General features: G+C 34.1%; 1 protein-coding gene across 1 annotated transcript; it reads left to right on the top strand.

Moving 5' to 3' along the window:
- Positions 1 to 5,896: 5,896 nt before the first annotated feature.
- LOC100789452 (probable transcriptional regulator SLK2) lies at positions 5,897 to 13,044 on the top strand. Its single transcript, XM_041005434.1, is given in 12 exon segments — positions 5,897 to 6,018; positions 7,006 to 8,236; positions 8,442 to 8,573; positions 8,864 to 8,912; positions 9,010 to 9,224; positions 9,310 to 9,378; positions 10,511 to 10,611; positions 11,474 to 11,567; positions 11,693 to 11,762; positions 11,929 to 12,645; positions 12,677 to 12,737; positions 12,739 to 13,044. Coding segments are annotated over 11 exon segments (2,547 nt in total). The 5' UTR covers positions 5,897 to 6,018; positions 7,006 to 7,270; the 3' UTR covers positions 12,812 to 13,044.
- Positions 13,045 to 18,114: the final 5,070 nt, after the last annotated feature.

The following is an 18,114-nucleotide window of genomic DNA, read 5'->3' as shown; positions in this document are numbered from 1 at the left end:
TATGGACTTATTTTGGTTTACTGTTTGGCTCTATTTAGATATTGATTGTTTTGCTTAGTTCTTTTTTATGTTGCCAAAGGGGGAGAGAACTTAGGTTAGAAATCAATTAAAATCAATTAGAAATCTATCATTAAAAATCAATCCTTAAAGTTAGGCATACATGCCAAAAGATAGGGGGAGTAAGGTTTGTGTGAACGTGTTATCATCTTGTATATAGCTTGTCTTGATTTCAGGGATTGCCATCATCAAAAAGGGGGAGATTGTAGACAAAGGATCAAGCTGAATGTTTTGATGATGCCAAAGGATCACATGTTTCTCAAAGCTTTATTCAAGACAAAGAAATTAAAGATATTCAAGATGGATGATCAAGACAGTCCCTAGAGTCTTAGGAAGGGTATATTAAATAGGAAGGGAATTCCTAATTAAAGTAGCAAAAGGTTTGGCCAAGAAATTTAAGTTAAAATGTCTTTTTCAAGAGATTTACTCTCTGGTAATCGATTACCAGAGGATGTAATCGATTACCAGTGGCCAAAAATGATTTACAACAGCTATTAAAATTTGAATTCAAAATTTGCATTGTGTAATCGATTACACATATATGGTAATTGATTACCAGCAGTTATTGAACGTTTTAATTCAAATTTTAAAGCTTGTAATCGATTACACACATACTGTAATCGATTACCAGAGGAGATTTTCAGAAAATATTCTCAACAGTCACATCTTTTCATTTGGTTCTTGAATGACCATCAAAGGCCTATATATATGTGACTTGAGACACGAATTTGCTAAGAGTTTTTTAGAACAACATGTGTTTATTATCTCAAAAAGCAAAATCATTTTATCCTCTTAAGAATTCCTTGGCCAATTCAATTGCAATTCATTAAGGAATCATTTGAGTGCTCAGATTGTAAAATCTATCTCTTTCAAGAGAGATTCATTCTTCTTATCTTTTTAATTCACTAAGGGATTAAGAGACCGAGGGTCTCTTGTTGTAAAAGAATTCTAAACACAAAGGAATGATTGTCCTTGTGTGTTTAGAACTTGTAAAAGGAATTTACAAGATAGTGAAACTCTCAAGCGGGTTGCTTGGGGACTGGACGTAGGCACAAGGGTGTGACCGAACCAGTATAAATCTGAGTTTGCACTTTCTCTTTCCTTAAACTCCTTTATTTATTATTGTTTTATATTCATATTCAAATTGTTCTATTTGAATCAATATTTAAGAAGTTCATTATTAAGGGAATTTATAACTTGATAGAATTTTAATTGGGGAAATAGTTTGTAATATCTTAATTCAACCCCCCCCCTTCTTAAGATATCTGAGGCCACTTGTCTAACATTCTTCACTTTTGGGACCACAAGCTTCAACACTTGAATCTTCCTCCAATCGCACGAAACCCTAACCCCAAAAGTGCATGGACCACAACCATGAAGATGAAGACCAAACGTCGCACCCATACATCGTCTAAACAAGCCCTCCATGATAGCAAGTCTAGAGCAAATTGTTAACCCTGATCGCCTTTTATGGAGAACATTAACGGAAAGTGTGACAACAGAGGATCACGTTTGTGTTCTAAAGCAATGTCGTTATGCCCTTTCTCTATTACACAAACGACGTCATAACATCTCTTAATCTTAATTTTTTTAACCTAAATAATATCACGCAAACGATGTCGTAATTACTTTTTAAAAAAACTTTTTCCTACGTGTAATTCCACTTAGACAAAGAGTACACATGACACCACACGTCGCATGCCAACGTGTCCGATTAATGGCCACATCAGCAGTTAACAGATCTTGATTAACAGCAGGGACCTCAGACAAATTTTTTTAAATATTAGGACCCATCGTGAAGCAAAAATTTATTAGGGACCAAATGTAAAATTTAGGTATATATCAGAGACCAAAAATATATTTAAGCTTTATTTTGTATTATCAACTATGTTATGAATATGAGTCCACAAAAGAGAATGCATCCAAATTTGATGTGTATGATTACACCCAAAAAGTAAAGGCCAATTTGTTTCTACATTTGATTTGCAGAAAGGACATAAAATTGTTTTTTCTTTTCAGTTTTGCATGCAACACCTACTTGATTGGAGATTTTTGCATGACAAACACAACTCTCGTGAACAGATTACTTTGAGTCACTCCATCACAATGTCCAACATGTTTCATGAATTAAGCCAATTGTTGGTTCCCTTAAATGTAACATCGACACTACAACATTTCCTGACCCTCCCAAATTTGGAATTTTAGCTGTTATTTGTAACCACCATGAAAGCTTCTTTAGTACCCATACAAAGTTGTTTAATGGCTCATTGTCTCTCCAAGAATCTAAAGGATTGGCTCTTTATAAAGTTATTTTGTGGGTTGAGAACTTGCAACTCCAAAACATCATTTTTGAGTCTAATTGTAAGTTGGTTGTAGTTTACATCAACTCTAACAATTTCAATAATAATGAGTTTAGATCTCTCATTGAAGAAAAACAAGAGTCTTTTAAATTCAAGTCACAACTTTAGCATTAAGTTTGATAGCACACAAACAAAACAAGTTGTGCATAGCTTATTAGTGAGTCTAATTTTTTTGCTAGTCAACAATATTTTGATTTCATTCCACCATGTATTTTCTTTTTATTATGAATGAAATTATTTGAGTTGTTTTTTCTTATAAAAAAATACAAGCTCGACTATAATTGAGAATTAGTGTATTGTCTATTTCAATGATAGGTTTAGTTTTAAAAACAATGCTGAAAAACACTTAAAAAAATCTGATGAAATAATTAATATACCTCATCATTTGGTGTATATTAATATACCCCATCATCATAATTCTAATACAAATTTACGGTAATTTGGAATATTTTTTATTTATTAATCTTCTAACTAAATTGCTAGACGAATTATTAGTAGGATAATAAATTAATTCAATCACATTTTATCTTACCTTATCTTGTTTTTTATATTGATAGTGTTAGACTAGTCACAGTTTGCACGTGCTAATATTACTTCACGTCACTATCCGTTAACCACTTATGGCAGGCATGGCATTCTTAAAAAAAACACACTTTTGGCAGAAAAATCCCAATACTAGAACACGTCCATGCACACGCATACACCCCAATATTCCAATCATCACCCTCTTAAAATTGTTAATACCTTATTTACCCTTGTAAAACGATGCGTCAAACTCGTAGCTGAATGTAATATAAAATTGTTAAATACCGTATTCACACTAAAATATTAATTCATTTTAGTTTGCTTGAAAGATAAAGTTACAACCACAAAATAGTGGTGCCTTATTTCACTTTTCAACTGAATTCAAAATTTAAAATCAATATAAATTCTGATTCTTTGATACAATTTTGAATTACAAATATCAAACAGAATCACGTGAAATCACTTTACGGTTAAAGATATTTATAAATTTAATTTTGATATTTAAATTCTAATCAAATCGAAATAAAGATATTCGTTTAATAGAAAATATCAACTTTTTAACGTGTCTTTAAATTTTATCTATTACAAGGGTTTATACATAAAAATTTGTAGTAAATTCTTTTATTGTGATTATAAAAAAATTTATTGTGATGAAAAATTATTGAGTTAATTTTTTTTATTTTTAATATCTTAGAGTTTTAGTTAAATGTAATATTTTATAATAAGATTTAAGTGAAATGTATTTAACTCTCTCAAGGAAATAAAGTGAAATGTATTTAATGAAAATTTTTCTACTACTAAGGTATTTCTGGCGAAAAATTTTTATATATCTAGTTCTATTGAAATCAAATAAAGATTTTTTTTTACATTCAGCAAACAAAAAACAGAAAAAGAATTAAAGAATCTTTTTATCCAATAGATTTGTATAAATGTTTTCAGTTAATCAAATAATTTTAACCATTAGATATACGAGGGATTAATCATTAATTCATTATTTTTAGGTATTATTTTCTCTCTCTATCAAACATTCATTTAGTAAATTCATTTTCTCATAAGCTATGTTAGATTTTTATGAGAAACTTATTATTTCTTTAAACAATTTTTTAGTATGTATCTCAGTATTTCAAGAAAAAGATGCATTATCGTTTATATTCAATTAATATCATTGAAAAAAATAGTTATAGAATCAGGTTGATTCGATTTGATGGGATAATTAATTATAAAAATAAACAGTTTATTTGATTTGATATAAAAACTTAAATTTTTCGTATCTTTATTTATTTTAGGCAATATTTAATCTTTTTAGTGAATATCAAGTATAATAATCGTATTCAAATGATATTTTATTAATAATTTAATTTTTAATATCTTGAAAAATATAAAATATAAATTCAAGCATTAAATATTATTTATTTTCAATATTTAACATATATATATATATATATATATATATATATATATATATATATATATAAACCCATGACTAGTTTTAAGTAATTTTTTTAGTTGAATATTTATATATGGACGATGTAAAAAAGTTTTATATTATTATCCAGTCATAAATTATTGTTTAAATAATTTTAAAAGTTAAAAAATTTACAATAATTTTAAAAGTTAAAAAATTTACATTTGTAGTTGAATAATTATGTAAAATTTTTTATGGGATGAGTATATAGTAATTTTTTATTTTTTTTTACGTGAAAATCAACAATAGATAGACTTTTTTTCGTTGAGTCAAATTTAAAAATGTAAATTTAGTTACTTAACAAAAATTTGAATGAAATATATTTAAAATAATTTCCCTGCCACATGACTTGTCATGCATCAATTTTATTATTTTACTTTTTACATATTTTAAATTACTATAAATACTATTAATTAAATTTGTTCAACTATTATACATTAATTTAATAATAATGTAAGACAAAAATTTGTACAACTATTTATACATGAATTTAATAATTATGCTGGACAAAAATTTATACATAAATAAATTCTATCATCGGTCTCCAGTTTGAGTCCACATAGGATATATATGTGTTCTTTAAACAAATCATTAATAAAATGCTAGATAAGAGGTCAAATAATATTATCTCGGAAAAAAAAAACTGTAGGTCTGCATTGTTTATATATGTAGTAAATAGATAAAGAAAAATAGTAATCTTATAAAATTAAATTTATTAAATAAATAAAATAATATTAGAGTTTAATGTTTATAATTATTTTATATGTTAACAAACTTATTATATATTATTGTTTGTGATTGGATAATTATGTAAAATTTATCTGTGTATGATTTTTTTTCTCATAATATTAATATTAAATTAAAAAGTTAAAGTAACATTTTTTAGAAATATGAAAAAGAATAATGAATGTTACATTTAAAAATCAAATTTAACACTTATTTTGATAATTTTTTTTCTTAAATATAATATTTATTAGAAGTAATAATTTTGGATATATAAATACCTTAAATACACTTAAAGAATAACCTAATTCACTCAAAATAAGATAAGATGGTCTCAAATAAAAAAATATGTCTAATCTTTTCGAACTTAATGTTTTAAAATTAAAAAATTACGTAAAAAGCAATCCTCTTATTAAATTTCGATTTCACCCTAAAATTTTAGACCCAAAAAGAATTAATGTAACTTTACCGCCTAGAAGAGATTTTTGCAAGATAAGACACTGAACCACTTTTCCACTCGAAATTCATTAGAAAATTAAACGAATGGATGTTGCGGGGCGGAGCCAAAATCACCTACACCAAGTTCCTCTCGTACTTAAAACTGTCCTCCAATAAAAACTCGCCGCGTCATCAAGGTGTTCTTGAAGCAGCTGCGGATACATCACCGACTAAGCTCCACAATCACTATCATGACGCGTGCCCCAATCATAACCGGCCACTGCAGGTAACCTGATAGCCCGTGACCTGTTGAACCGGTCACTCCCAACACTGTCATAATAAACTCTCCTCACTCTTTTCTGTTTTTATTCTCTGCGATTTCAATTGAGCAGTTCCCTAATTCCGAAAAACGACGCTTCGCTTTCTTTTTTCAGCTCTCGCGGTTTCTCTGTGAGTAGTTCTAAACGAATCGTTTTGACACTGAGCTGTTTTTTGCGTGCTTCATTGAAGGGTTTTCAATTTTTTTTTAACCTGCTGATCATCGATCTTGAAGTGAACCCTTTAATTTTATGTTTTAATTTAATTCGTTTTTAGAGTTGTAATTGTAATTTATCTGTTTTCGTTTTAGTTTTTTTCTTTCTTTCAATTTTTGCTGTGTTGGGGCTAAAGGTTGCGTTTTCCGTTGTTTGGGGATGCAAGAAGATAGTTTCTGTTATCTGGGTATTCTGAATTCAAAAAATGCTATTTCTTACGAATAAATCTTCGTCAAAAATCGCACCAGCCTGATTTCTGCCAAATCTATTTTTCCTATTTTTTTATTAATACTTGTTATTTTTTTAATGTCTTGATTTCCAGGTCACCGTTCGTGGTTTTCGTTCGTTTTTCTTCTTTGCTACACACATAGCAATGCCCTTTTGAATTTGGTGCAATTTAGGTTCTTTGGTCACAGTTCCTTTTTAGGTTTTTGCAATTTGATTATGGGTTTTGGGTTTTTGAACGTGCGAATTTGAGAGCTTTGAATTTTTGTTTCTTTTTTCCTCTGATTTTGTATTATCCATCTTTTCGGGGAGACCACTGTCCTAATGTTAATTAGAATTTGATTTGGGTTCTGATTCACTTTAGGCATCCTCATTGTTTGTCATTGGCTTGCATTATATTACAATCTTACCTTACTTTTCTCTTTGTTGCGAATTCCAGTCTTTAGAGGAGGTAAAACCGTTAGAATTAGGTTTCGGTGCATGAAATTGTTGGATTGGGATTTTGCTTCCTGGAATAGGGTATTGGGGAATTATTCAATTTGCGGGCGTGTTTTTTTTTAAAAGAATGATGCTATACCAGAGTTTATTTGATCATTTAATTATATTAGTTTTTGCTGGATTTTAAGAATTTCCGTTTTGCTGATGAATATATATGTCTTTTTTTCTTTGTTGTTGTTAGTTTTCTATCAGCAATTGTCCAGTGGTGAGAAGCAAATAACAATTCTGAGTGCATTTGGTTGAAACGGGAGTTTGTGGATTTGTTAAAAGATTGTGTGGTAGAGTGAAGCTTGGAGATTTAAAAAAGAGAAGAAATACTATCAGGGCTTGATTCTCAATCTGTCTGTTATGTGGAGTTCACGAGCAATTTGAGAATATTTGAAGTACCAGTTGGGTCAGGCTCTGGACAGCTACATAGATTCCAGTCTCCAAGGGGGCTGCCTCCTATGACACCATCACGAGTGGCAGGTGGATTAACCCAATCATCATCAAATTCTGGAATTTTCTATCAAGGAGACGGGCAGTCACAGAATGTAGTTGACTCTCACTTAAGCTCATCTTTTGTTAACTCGTCTAGTACGGTTCCAGGAGCTGGTCGTTCAAACCTCGGTCCGGTTTCTGGGGATATTAATAATGCAGTTTTGAACACTGTGGCAAACTCAGCACCAAGTGTTGGAGCCAGTTCTTTAGTCACGGATGCAAATTCTTCTCTCTCTGGTGGCCCCCATTTGCAGAGAAGTACCAGTGTTAACACAGACTCTTACTTACGATTACCTGCCTCACCTATGTCATTTACATCGAATAATATTAGTATTTCTGGCTCATCAGTGATGGATGGTTCATCTGTAGTACAGCAGAGCTCTCATCAAGATCAGAATGTTCAACAATTGCAGCAGAATAAGCAGCAGCCGCAGGGTGCTTCAAGTGCTACGTCTTTGCCTGCATCTCAAACCGGCCCTTCTACGCTCCAAATGGGTGCACAAGTCCCGGGATCTTTCATTCAAGATCCAAATAATATGTCTCACTTGTCGAAGAAAAATAGACTGGATACCAAACAGGAGGATATGACGCAACAACAGGTTATACAACAGCTTCTTCAGAGACAAGATTCCATGCAATTCCAGGGTCGTAATCCCCAGTTACAGGCTTTCCTTCAGCAGCAGCAGCAGCAGCAGCAGAGACTGAGACAACAACAGATGTTTCAGCAAATGCCACAATTACACCGAGCGCACTTGCAGCAGCAACAACAACAACAACAACAAATGCAATTGAGGCAGCAGCAGCAACAACAACAACAACAACAAGTGATGCAGCCCTCTTCTGCTGTCAAGCGGCCATATGAGAGTAGTGTTAGTGGGGTATGTGCCCGTCGATTGATGCAGTATCTCTATCATCAAAGGCAACGACCAAATGTGAGTTCGGTTTAAGTGCTGCATCTGCCTTTTGAGATTCAGTATATCATCTGTTTATTTTATTTTGTTTTGTTTCAAGAGTAGTCCTTTTATTTCAGGAAAATAGTTTATTATGTTATATCTGAACACACTTGTTTTATGTTTTGGCTATTTTTGAAGTTCTCGATTAGTTATGCCAGTTATTCAAATTTTCTGTTTGCTTCAGGATAATAGTATTGCCTATTGGAGAAAATTTGTGGCTGAATATTACTCTCTTCGTGCAAAGAAACGATGGTGCTTGTCATTATATAGTAATGTTGGGCATCATGCACTTGGTGTTTTTCCCCAAGCATCTATGGTAAGTTTTTGCACTTGTTATTTATCATTGCATTTCTTGCTTAATAAATAGGATGATGCCTTAGTAATTTCTAATGACCAATCATGCATTCAAAATGTTACTAGATTGCATTAGCTTATCATGTGCTTGTTGACAACTCCTAATAATGCCTCTATACAATAGTTATGTCTGAAGCTATTGCATTTGTTTTGTTTTCTATTTTAGGAATACACTATTTTTCCCTTCTAATTTGTTAGTGCATATGAATATTTGATGAATACATACTCTGACATGGATATTACTTTGTTCAGGATGCATGGCACTGTGACATATGTGGTTCTAAATCTGGAAGGGGATTTGGTAAGTATATGAAAATATTGAGGTCTATCTGCCCATATGGTTTGTGGATGTAAATCTTGTAATCTAATAATGTGTCTGTTCTGGATTTCGTTTGCAGAGGCAACTTATGAAGTGTTACCTAGGCTTAATGAAATCAAATTTGGCAGTGGCGTAATTGATGAACTATTGTTTCTGGACATGCCACGTGAAATGAGATTCGCTTCTGGTGCAATGATGTTAGAATATGGAAAAGCAGTTCAAGAGAGTGTATATGAGCAGCTTCGTGTTGTTCGTGAAGGTCAACTTCGTATCATATTCACTCAAGACTTGAAGGTTACAAATTGTTATTGTAGTTAAATATATTTTCTAATTGAATATTTTCTATATAATGACCTTAAATTCCTGTTAATTTGCACAGATATTATCTTGGGAGTTCTGTGCAAGGCGCCATGAAGAACTTCTTCCTCGAAGGTTGGTTGCACCACAGGTATGATTCTGCATTCTTGAATGCTTTTCACTCCTGCAGCCACTTTGTTTTGAATAGATGATGGTGCTATTTGGTAGAATATTTCTGTGAAATAGATCCTCATTTATTGCCTGGTTTTAATCAACAGTTGGGACTACCCTGGAGTGGTCTACTTTGCATATTCAGTGTATTTCTATAGAAAATTCTGCATGTGCACATTGTTGTATAATTGACTCCTTGCATGCTTGTATTCTTCCCATTGTATTTCTTGTGATTGTATGCACAATTGGATACTGCTGACTGGTGGCAAGTAGTAATATGTACATTTGGGTGTGGAAATTGGTAGGCATAAGTGAAACTTCCTTTCTTATTTCATAAGGTGGAGATCAAGTAAAAGTGAAAGGTATCCATAAGGCACTAGGGTGTTTGAATAGGGAAGGCATAAAAAAATGCTTACCTGTCTGAAGTTAAGAGTTGAAAGATAAAAAGAAGACTGTAAAATGTGTCTATTTTAGTATAATTTGCTATGTAAATGATGACCTCAATCATAACATTTATATTGAATTAAATAACTAAAATGTTTTAGACTAGACTAGACTACCAAGTGATACATCATGATAAAATTGGTAATAAAATTATAATAAGCTCTAATGGTTGAAGTTCACCCACAAAAAATATGGAGAAGCCCTAAAAATTAAATCTCGTAATGGACAACCTTGTTTAACAGTGTAAGTCTATAACTCGTGAATTGTGAAATAGAAATCATCCCTAAATTGCATCCTTAGTCAGATTAAGTTCTGTCACTGTTACTGCTTCTTTTCCTCTTGATTAAATCACTATCCTCGTTACAAACCCTGAATGACAAGATTCAAAACTAATCATTCTTTGACTATTCTAACTATTATACCTGATATCATCAGAGTTAGAAATTAGATGGGTAGGTTTTTGAGGTATTTAAACTTGTAAGCCTGCAATGGTAGTCTTGGTAGTGAACTAAAAGGATAGAAAGGGCACCTCTCCTAAACCAGAAAGGATTATGAAGTGAATTGTGTCTCATTTCAGATGGTGCAATTCCAAATTTATATTTACTTAATTCTTATTGCATTATAGAGATATTGTTTTGGAAGCTAAATCATAATTCACACTTTTGCAGGTCAACCAGTTAGTTCAGGTAGCTAAAAAATGTCAAAGTACAATTGCTGAAAGTGGGTCTGATGGGGCTTCTCAACAAGACATTCAAACAAACAGCAACATGTAAGATAGTTATTCCTGAACAACTGTTTGTTTACTAAATCCTCCTTCTCAGATGATATATTTCTCTTGATTGGATGCTTTGTGATGTTGTAATCTTGGAATGGTGCATCATGTTTTTTGGCTAGATAGATGGAGCAACAACTCCAGAAGGATAATATGATGAACAAACTATGTAGTTTCTACATATTTATTGGATTCTCTGTGTTTTCTTTCCTTTTTCTTTTTGTTGGGGTATGGTGTTGGTGCAAAAGCTGTTAGAGATAAGGTGATGCTGGCTCTTTTGGGCTTTACATGTTTTGTTTTACTTTTTATGCAAAAGACAACTTCAGTCAAATGTTGAACAATTTTATCATTAGATTTTGTAACACAATATGGTAATTATAACACAGAAAAGGAGAAATGGAACCATACTAAAAATGAGATAAAATCAAAGTTATTGCAAGTCAATAACAAAAAATGGAAACAAAAGGATCTTGTAGTAGTATAAGATTTTCCTTTGTTGGCACATTTGCTTGCATTCTGGTGCTCCACTGAATTAATATTTTTTAGCATATACAGAGATGTTTAAGTCATGCTATCAAATTTTGACAAGGAGGTTATTCAAGATTAGAGCATCTCACTGCATTTTAAATATGGATTATAATTTTTGAGATTCTTCCCTTTTGTCTAAACTTTATAAAAATATCCTCTAGTTGGGCATTCTATAGGCTTCCTTTGGTTTAAAAATATCTGATTAAGACAGTCTATGTTACATTTACTAGTTCAATTAATAAGTAAAAGTATATTTATTGTGTTAAATGTATTTATCTATTTGTTTGGTGAGGTGAGACTCGGGCTTCAACTAATGTTTATTTTGCATCAGGTTGTTGACAGCTGGGGGTCAGCTTGCGAAGATTTTGGAGATGCAATCACTAAATGAGTTGGGCTTTTCTAAAAGATATGTGAGATGTTTGCAAGTATGTTATTCTAGTTCAAACTTTCAAAGTTTCTGTTGAGTGTTTAGTAGTATAGAGAAAACTATACATTTCTTATTCTATTTTTATCAAGGCTTCTAATAGTTGCCTGCTACAATGGTTTACAGATTTCGGAAGTTGTCAATAGCATGAAAGACCTAATAGATATCTGTGCTGAGCACAAAATTGGGGCAATTGGTAATTTGCTTGTTTTTGTGACTATAATAGTTGATTGGGTGTTTTCTTAGTCATCTTTTTCTCTCACTGGACTCCTAATGTTTAGTTGTATAATTTTAGGTTTTTGGAAGTATTTTCATACTCTCAATGGTCTTTCTATATATATTGATGCAATATTTTCCTGCAGAGAGCTTAAAAAATTATCCTCGACTTGCGACAGCCTCAAAGCACCAGATGCAAAAGATGCAGGAAATGGAACAGCTAGGAAATGTTCAATGTCTGCCAACTGATCAAAACACACTCAATAAGCTAATGGCTCTGAATCCTGGATTGAACAACCATATAAACAACTCTCATAATATGGTAAATCGTGGTGCTTTGAGTGGGTCAGCCCAAGCAGCTTTAGCACTGAACAACTACCAAAATCTTCTCATGAGGCAAAATTCAACGAATTCTAGCCCTGGCTCACTTCAGCGGGAAGGGTCCTCTTTCAATAATTCAAACCAGAGTCCCTCTTCAGCTTTGCAAGGAGCTAGTCCTGCTTTAATTTCAGGCTCAATGCAGAATTCATCTGTTAGTGGTTTCCCAAGTCCCCATCTACCCCCACAGCAGCAGCAACACCACCTACAACAGCGCTCATTAAGTTCAAATGCTTTACTGCAACAAAATCATTCTCATGGTTCCCAAGGAAATCAAGCTCTACAGCAGCAGCAGATGATCCATCAACTGCTGCAGGAGATGTCAAATAACAATGGGGGAATGCAACCACTGTCTCTTGGTGGACCCAATGCAAAGAATGCAATGGGTTTTGGAGGCCATACTCCATCCTTAAGCGGAGGTTCTGCCAATGTTCCAGGAAACAATGGACCTATGTCAAGGATTAATAGCTTCAAAACAGCTTCAAATAGTGATTCATAGCTTCAAAACAGCTTCAAATAGTGATTCTTCTGCAGTTGGTGGCAACAATCGATTCAACCAGAGAACATCTGACATGCCACAATGAATTCACGGATAATCCCTTCTTAAACAGTGATCTTGATGATAACATGGGTTTTGGCTGGAAGGCATGACTAACACAACTTGGCCATGATATTGGAATCATGTCTTGATGTAGTGTTTATCCTATTATCTTTGTACAGGACACTTTAAATAGATGCTGTTTTTTTTACTTGGGTTTCCGTGTTATTTTCTTGATGGAATTTGTTTGGACTCGGACTCGAGTAGGTCTGTAGAGATTTTGTTTGAGGGTTTTTGTCCTGCAAGTGTAATCTATTGGACAATTTAATGAACAGTTAGTTTACTATACGGCACTCACATTTTCGTGTCAAGATTAATCAATACCATTGACAGTAATGTTACGGTTACCACCTAAAAAGCTCAGAGCAGCGTTCCATATAGACAAATACTAAGAATATTTGCCTCGTATTGGTTATGGTATTAGAATTCGCGTACATAACTTGAGAACTTAATTTGGGCTATTTATCTAAACTCTATACAATAAATTTGCACAATGGCATTTTCAAGATGTTCAACTTTAACAACTATCATAACACCCTTAGAGCAAGTCAAAGATTTGAGTGTTGCTAGGTACATCCAGCATTTTTGCTGGTGCACCCAGCAAAGCTATTAAATGCCAAAATTGAGAACTTAATTTGGGCTATTTATCTAAACTCTATTACAACAAATTTGCACAATGGCATTTTCAAGATGTTCAACTTTAACAACTATCATAACACCGTTAGAGCAAGTCAAAGATTTGAGTGTTGCTAGGTGCACCCAGCATTTTTGCTGGTGCACCCAGCAAAGCTATTAAATGTCAAAATTGCCCCTATCACATTTCTTCCTTAAAAATGCAATTTTTTTTTTTCTGGAAAAGCTTCTTACCTCCATTTTCAAAAAGTTTTGCTTCTCATTTTCGTGCGGCATTGTCTCTGGTTCGTGGGGGTAGCAGCGTTGAGCGCAGCGGTGAAGGTGAAGGTTCCGGCGTCGAGCTTTGCGGTGGTCGGTGGCGGCAAACGAGGTACGCAGATGGTGGTTTGTTCGTCGCGGACGTACGTATGAGTTCCGGATCAACTTGATCCGTAAGTGTATTATTTTTGGTATTTGCTGTTTTTGCATTTTTGCATCTGTTTTTGCATTTATTTTCCTTTTTTCTTTTAAATTACTAATTTTTTTGTTTGGCCATTTTTTGTTTGATTTGGTTAGATGGATAAAGATGAGTGGATGTATAAAATAATGTCTGAACGAGGGGATATGGATTATGAAAATGCAGAATCATGTGGTGCGAATGAACCACGTGTTGATTGTTCGGATGCGTTCAAGACTTCTCAGGTTATAATGTTAATGTTTGTCACATATTTAATAAAATGAATACTGGTAGAAAACTTAAATTATGTGGATTTTGTAGGTGTTTGAGTGCCGAGAGGATGTTTTGCGGTGGGCTCGATCCGTGGCTCATGAAAACGGATTTGTGGCGGTGATTTTAAGGTCGAACACAAACACAGGTAGTAGAGGAAGGAGTACGTTTGTGTTAATTGGTTGTGAAAGGAGTGGCGAGTATAAGTGTAGGAAAAAAGAATTTATCAGAAGAGACACTGGGACTAGGAAATGTGGGTGTCCCTTCAAGCTTCGTTGCAAGCCAGTGGTTGGAGGAGAAGGCTGGATGGTGAAGTTGATTTGTGGAGTGCATAATCATGAATTGGCCAAGTCATTAGTTGGACATCCATATGCGGGGCGATTGACTAAAGCTGAAAAAACATTTATTGCTGATATGACGAAGTCCATGGTGAAGCCAAGAAACATTCTGCTAACTCTGAAGGAACACAATGCCAATAGTTGTACGACCATTAAACAGATATACAATGCAAGAAGTGCATTCCGTTCTTCCATAAGAGGAAGCGATCTTGAAATGCAACATCTGATGAAGTTTCTTGAACGTTATCAATATATTTATTGGCACAGAATAAAGGATGAAGACGTGGTTCGTGATATCTTTTGGTGTCACCCTGATTCAGTGAAGTTAGTCAACGCATGTAATTTGGTGTTTTTGATAGACAACACCTACAAAACAAACCGGTATAGACTCTTATTGCTCGATTTTGTTGGGGTGGCACCGACTGGGATGAAATTCTTTGTCGGTTTTGCATATATGGAGGGTGAACGCGTTAATAAGTTGGTATGGGCTTTACAACGCTTCCGAGGCCTTTTTTTAAAGCGTGATGCCCTCCCTGGAGTTATTGTCACTGACAGAGACCAAGCATTGATGAATGCAGCGAAAGATGTATTCCCTGAATGCACAAATTTGTTGTGCATCTTTCACATAAACAAGAATGTGAAGGCTAAATGTAAATCACTAATTGCGCAAAAAAATGCTTGGGATTATGTCATGGATTGCTGGGGATCTTTGACCGATTGTCCTTCAGAACAACAGTTTGATGAATGTCTGAAGAAGCTCGAAATAGCTTGCGCACCTTGGCCAATGTTTGTTGACTATGTCAAGGAAACATGGATAATACCACACAAGGAAAAATTTGTTTCCGCCTAGACTAATAAGGTGATGCACTTAGGAAACACAACAACAAACAGGTATGAAATTGTTCAACTATTTCTATTAACATTGAAAAATTTATGGAATTGTATTATTGTATATGTTTATTTTTATTTGTGTATTTGAAATATAGGGTTGAATCTGCTCACTCGTCTTTAAAAAGACTGTTACAAAATAGCATTGGAGACTTATGCAGTGTGTGGGATGCCGTGAACAACATGATTACGTTGCAGCACACACATATTAAAGCATCATTTGAACAAGTACACATGTCGTTGGACATGTGTTCCAAAATACCTTATACAGGAGGCTGCTTGGAATGATTTCAAGGTATGCTTTAAATCAGATTGCTGCTGAATTAGAGCGTGTTCACTATGCTGGCAAGAATCCCTCAAGTTGTGGTTGCGTGGTGAGAACCACGCTTGGTCTTCCTTGTGCTTGTGAGTTATCCAAATATGTTGGTGGTTGCATCCCACTTGATTCAATCCATATGTTCTGGATGAGACTCAGTTTTTCAGATCAAGGATTATCTGAGCCCAAGGTGGGCATCAAGGACTTAATGGAAACAATATACCAAAAATTCGAAGAATTTGATGTTTGTGGCAAGTTTACTCTAAGAAGTAAACTTTGGGAAATTACACACCCTGATCAGAATTCGATGTGTCCTCCTCCAGCAAAGGTTAACACAAAGGGGGCACCGAAGAAAACTACGAGTAGGAACCCAAGGTCAACAAAGCACGATCCATCTTACTGGGAGTATGTAGATGCCTTTGAATTACAACAAAATAGCAATTCGTCGGTGAGGCGTACTGCATCATCCTCTGAGCAACCGAATCGAAGAACGATGATGCCCATGTTGGACCAGTTTCAGCCATTTATGCACGACTTCATTGATAAGATTGTTGATGTCAAAGGTGATGGTAACTGTGGATATCGGTTGGCTGCCAGTTTATTAGGTATGGGTCAAGACTCTTGGTCGGTGGTCCGCAACCATCTACTTAAAGAACTTGCCAATTTCTCAGAAGACTGTATCAAGCTCTTTGGTGGCACGGAGAGATTTGAGGAATTAAGAATGTCACTACTTGTTGATGGGTTAACCAAGGTATGTAATTTATGAATTTGATTTTTAAGACTTTAGTTTGAAATTAAGTTTGACGTGCATATTTGTTTTATTCAGGTGACAACGGATAAGTGGATGGATATAACGGACATGAGACATGTCATTGCATCAAGGTATAACGTAATCGTTGTATCCTTGTCTAAACAACAAAGCATGACATTCTTTCCCCTTAGAAGTCAACCGATGACAAATTCTTCATTGTATCGTATAATTTGTATCGGTCATGTGTATGATAATCATTTTGTTGAGGTACATTGTAGTATGAAGTGTTTTTTTTTATGATTATGCAATGAGTTTTGTAGGATTGAGTTAACATTTTTTTCGCATACACAAAAGGTTTATTTAAAAGAACGTTGTCCCTTACCGCCTGTATCATTGTTATGGTCTAGCAATTGTCATCCGCAAGCGAAGTCGTGGCCAAATCCATATATTAGCAGAATGCAGCATTACAAGAGCTTCGTGATGTTCAAGAGAGACTATGTTGACATAAATGATGATTGAACATGTAATTTAAAAATGCCTAATCGTTTTGAACATGTAATTTATTTGTTACGTCCACAACAAAATTATTACTTAATTCTAAAAAAGCATGTATGATATATCGTTGCCTGAATTGACTACACATTGTGGAAAATCGTGTATGATAAATTGTTGTCTGTATTAACATAAAGCGCGTGAAAGGACCCTACACAGCATGACTACCCATGCAAATATGATGTAAGCTAAAGCATGTCATGTCATTCGTGTAGTTGACAACACATACAGAAAGCATGTGCATACGTATTTTCAATCTTTAAAAAATGCAGCACTGATATTAAAACTCATCTATATATATGGCACAACCTAACCTTGTAAGAAAGCACAAGTTTCAGTATCAACCCAAATCTTACAAAAAACTATGGCATTCTTGGGAGAGACAAGCAGTAAGACAGTTGTGAACTCCACATTAGGTTTTATTTTTCCAAATGGATCCATTGTTCACAACGACAGTGGTGTTTCCTTCCAAGCTTCCACTTCAATTCCCATTCGAGTACCTAACGGGTGTGATTTTCAAACGTTAAAAACCAGAATACACAATACCCTTAAGTTAACCGACAAGCAACTTTTGGATGAAATTTACTACCGGCAGCGTTTCACGTATGCAGGTAATCAATTTCGGTTTCAATGTATGCAATTGAAAGATGATGCTGATGTTAACACTATGTTAATGTGTAATCATGAATTTTCATTTGTTGGTCCGATTGAGTTATTATGTAGCATTGCTAGAACCCCAGATGGTATTTTAAACTTACTTGAAATTACTATGACCCCTACTCATGATGCCCTGCTATATTACAATGTGAGGTGGAACATGTCACGCCAAAATGAGTTTGTTGGTTACTCGTTCACAGGAAAAAATCCCAAAAACTTTGACATTCTCACCGGATGTACCATGGATGAACTGAAGGATTTGATCAAACAAGTTGTGTCTCGTGGGATTCCCCCTTATGGTGTTGATGAAACACAAATGGTAAGACGATTGTTTTTTCGGAAACCAAGTCACCATGAGTATTCAGAAAAAGTTATAAAATTTGAAATAATTGAACTCAAAACCAACGAGGACGTGATGAAGGTGCTCATTGAGTCTAACTACTGGAAAAAGATTGGGCCAATAGAAATTTTAGCTGTTTTCAGTAAACCTATACCGCAAATGGAAGACGAGTTGT

The sequence above is a fragment of the Glycine max genome, chromosome 9, assembly GCF_000004515.6.
Source record: "Glycine max cultivar Williams 82 chromosome 9, Glycine_max_v4.0, whole genome shotgun sequence".
NCBI lineage: Eukaryota > Viridiplantae > Streptophyta > Magnoliopsida > Fabales > Fabaceae > Glycine > Glycine max.
This window is presented reverse-complemented; position numbering and strand designations above follow the sequence as displayed.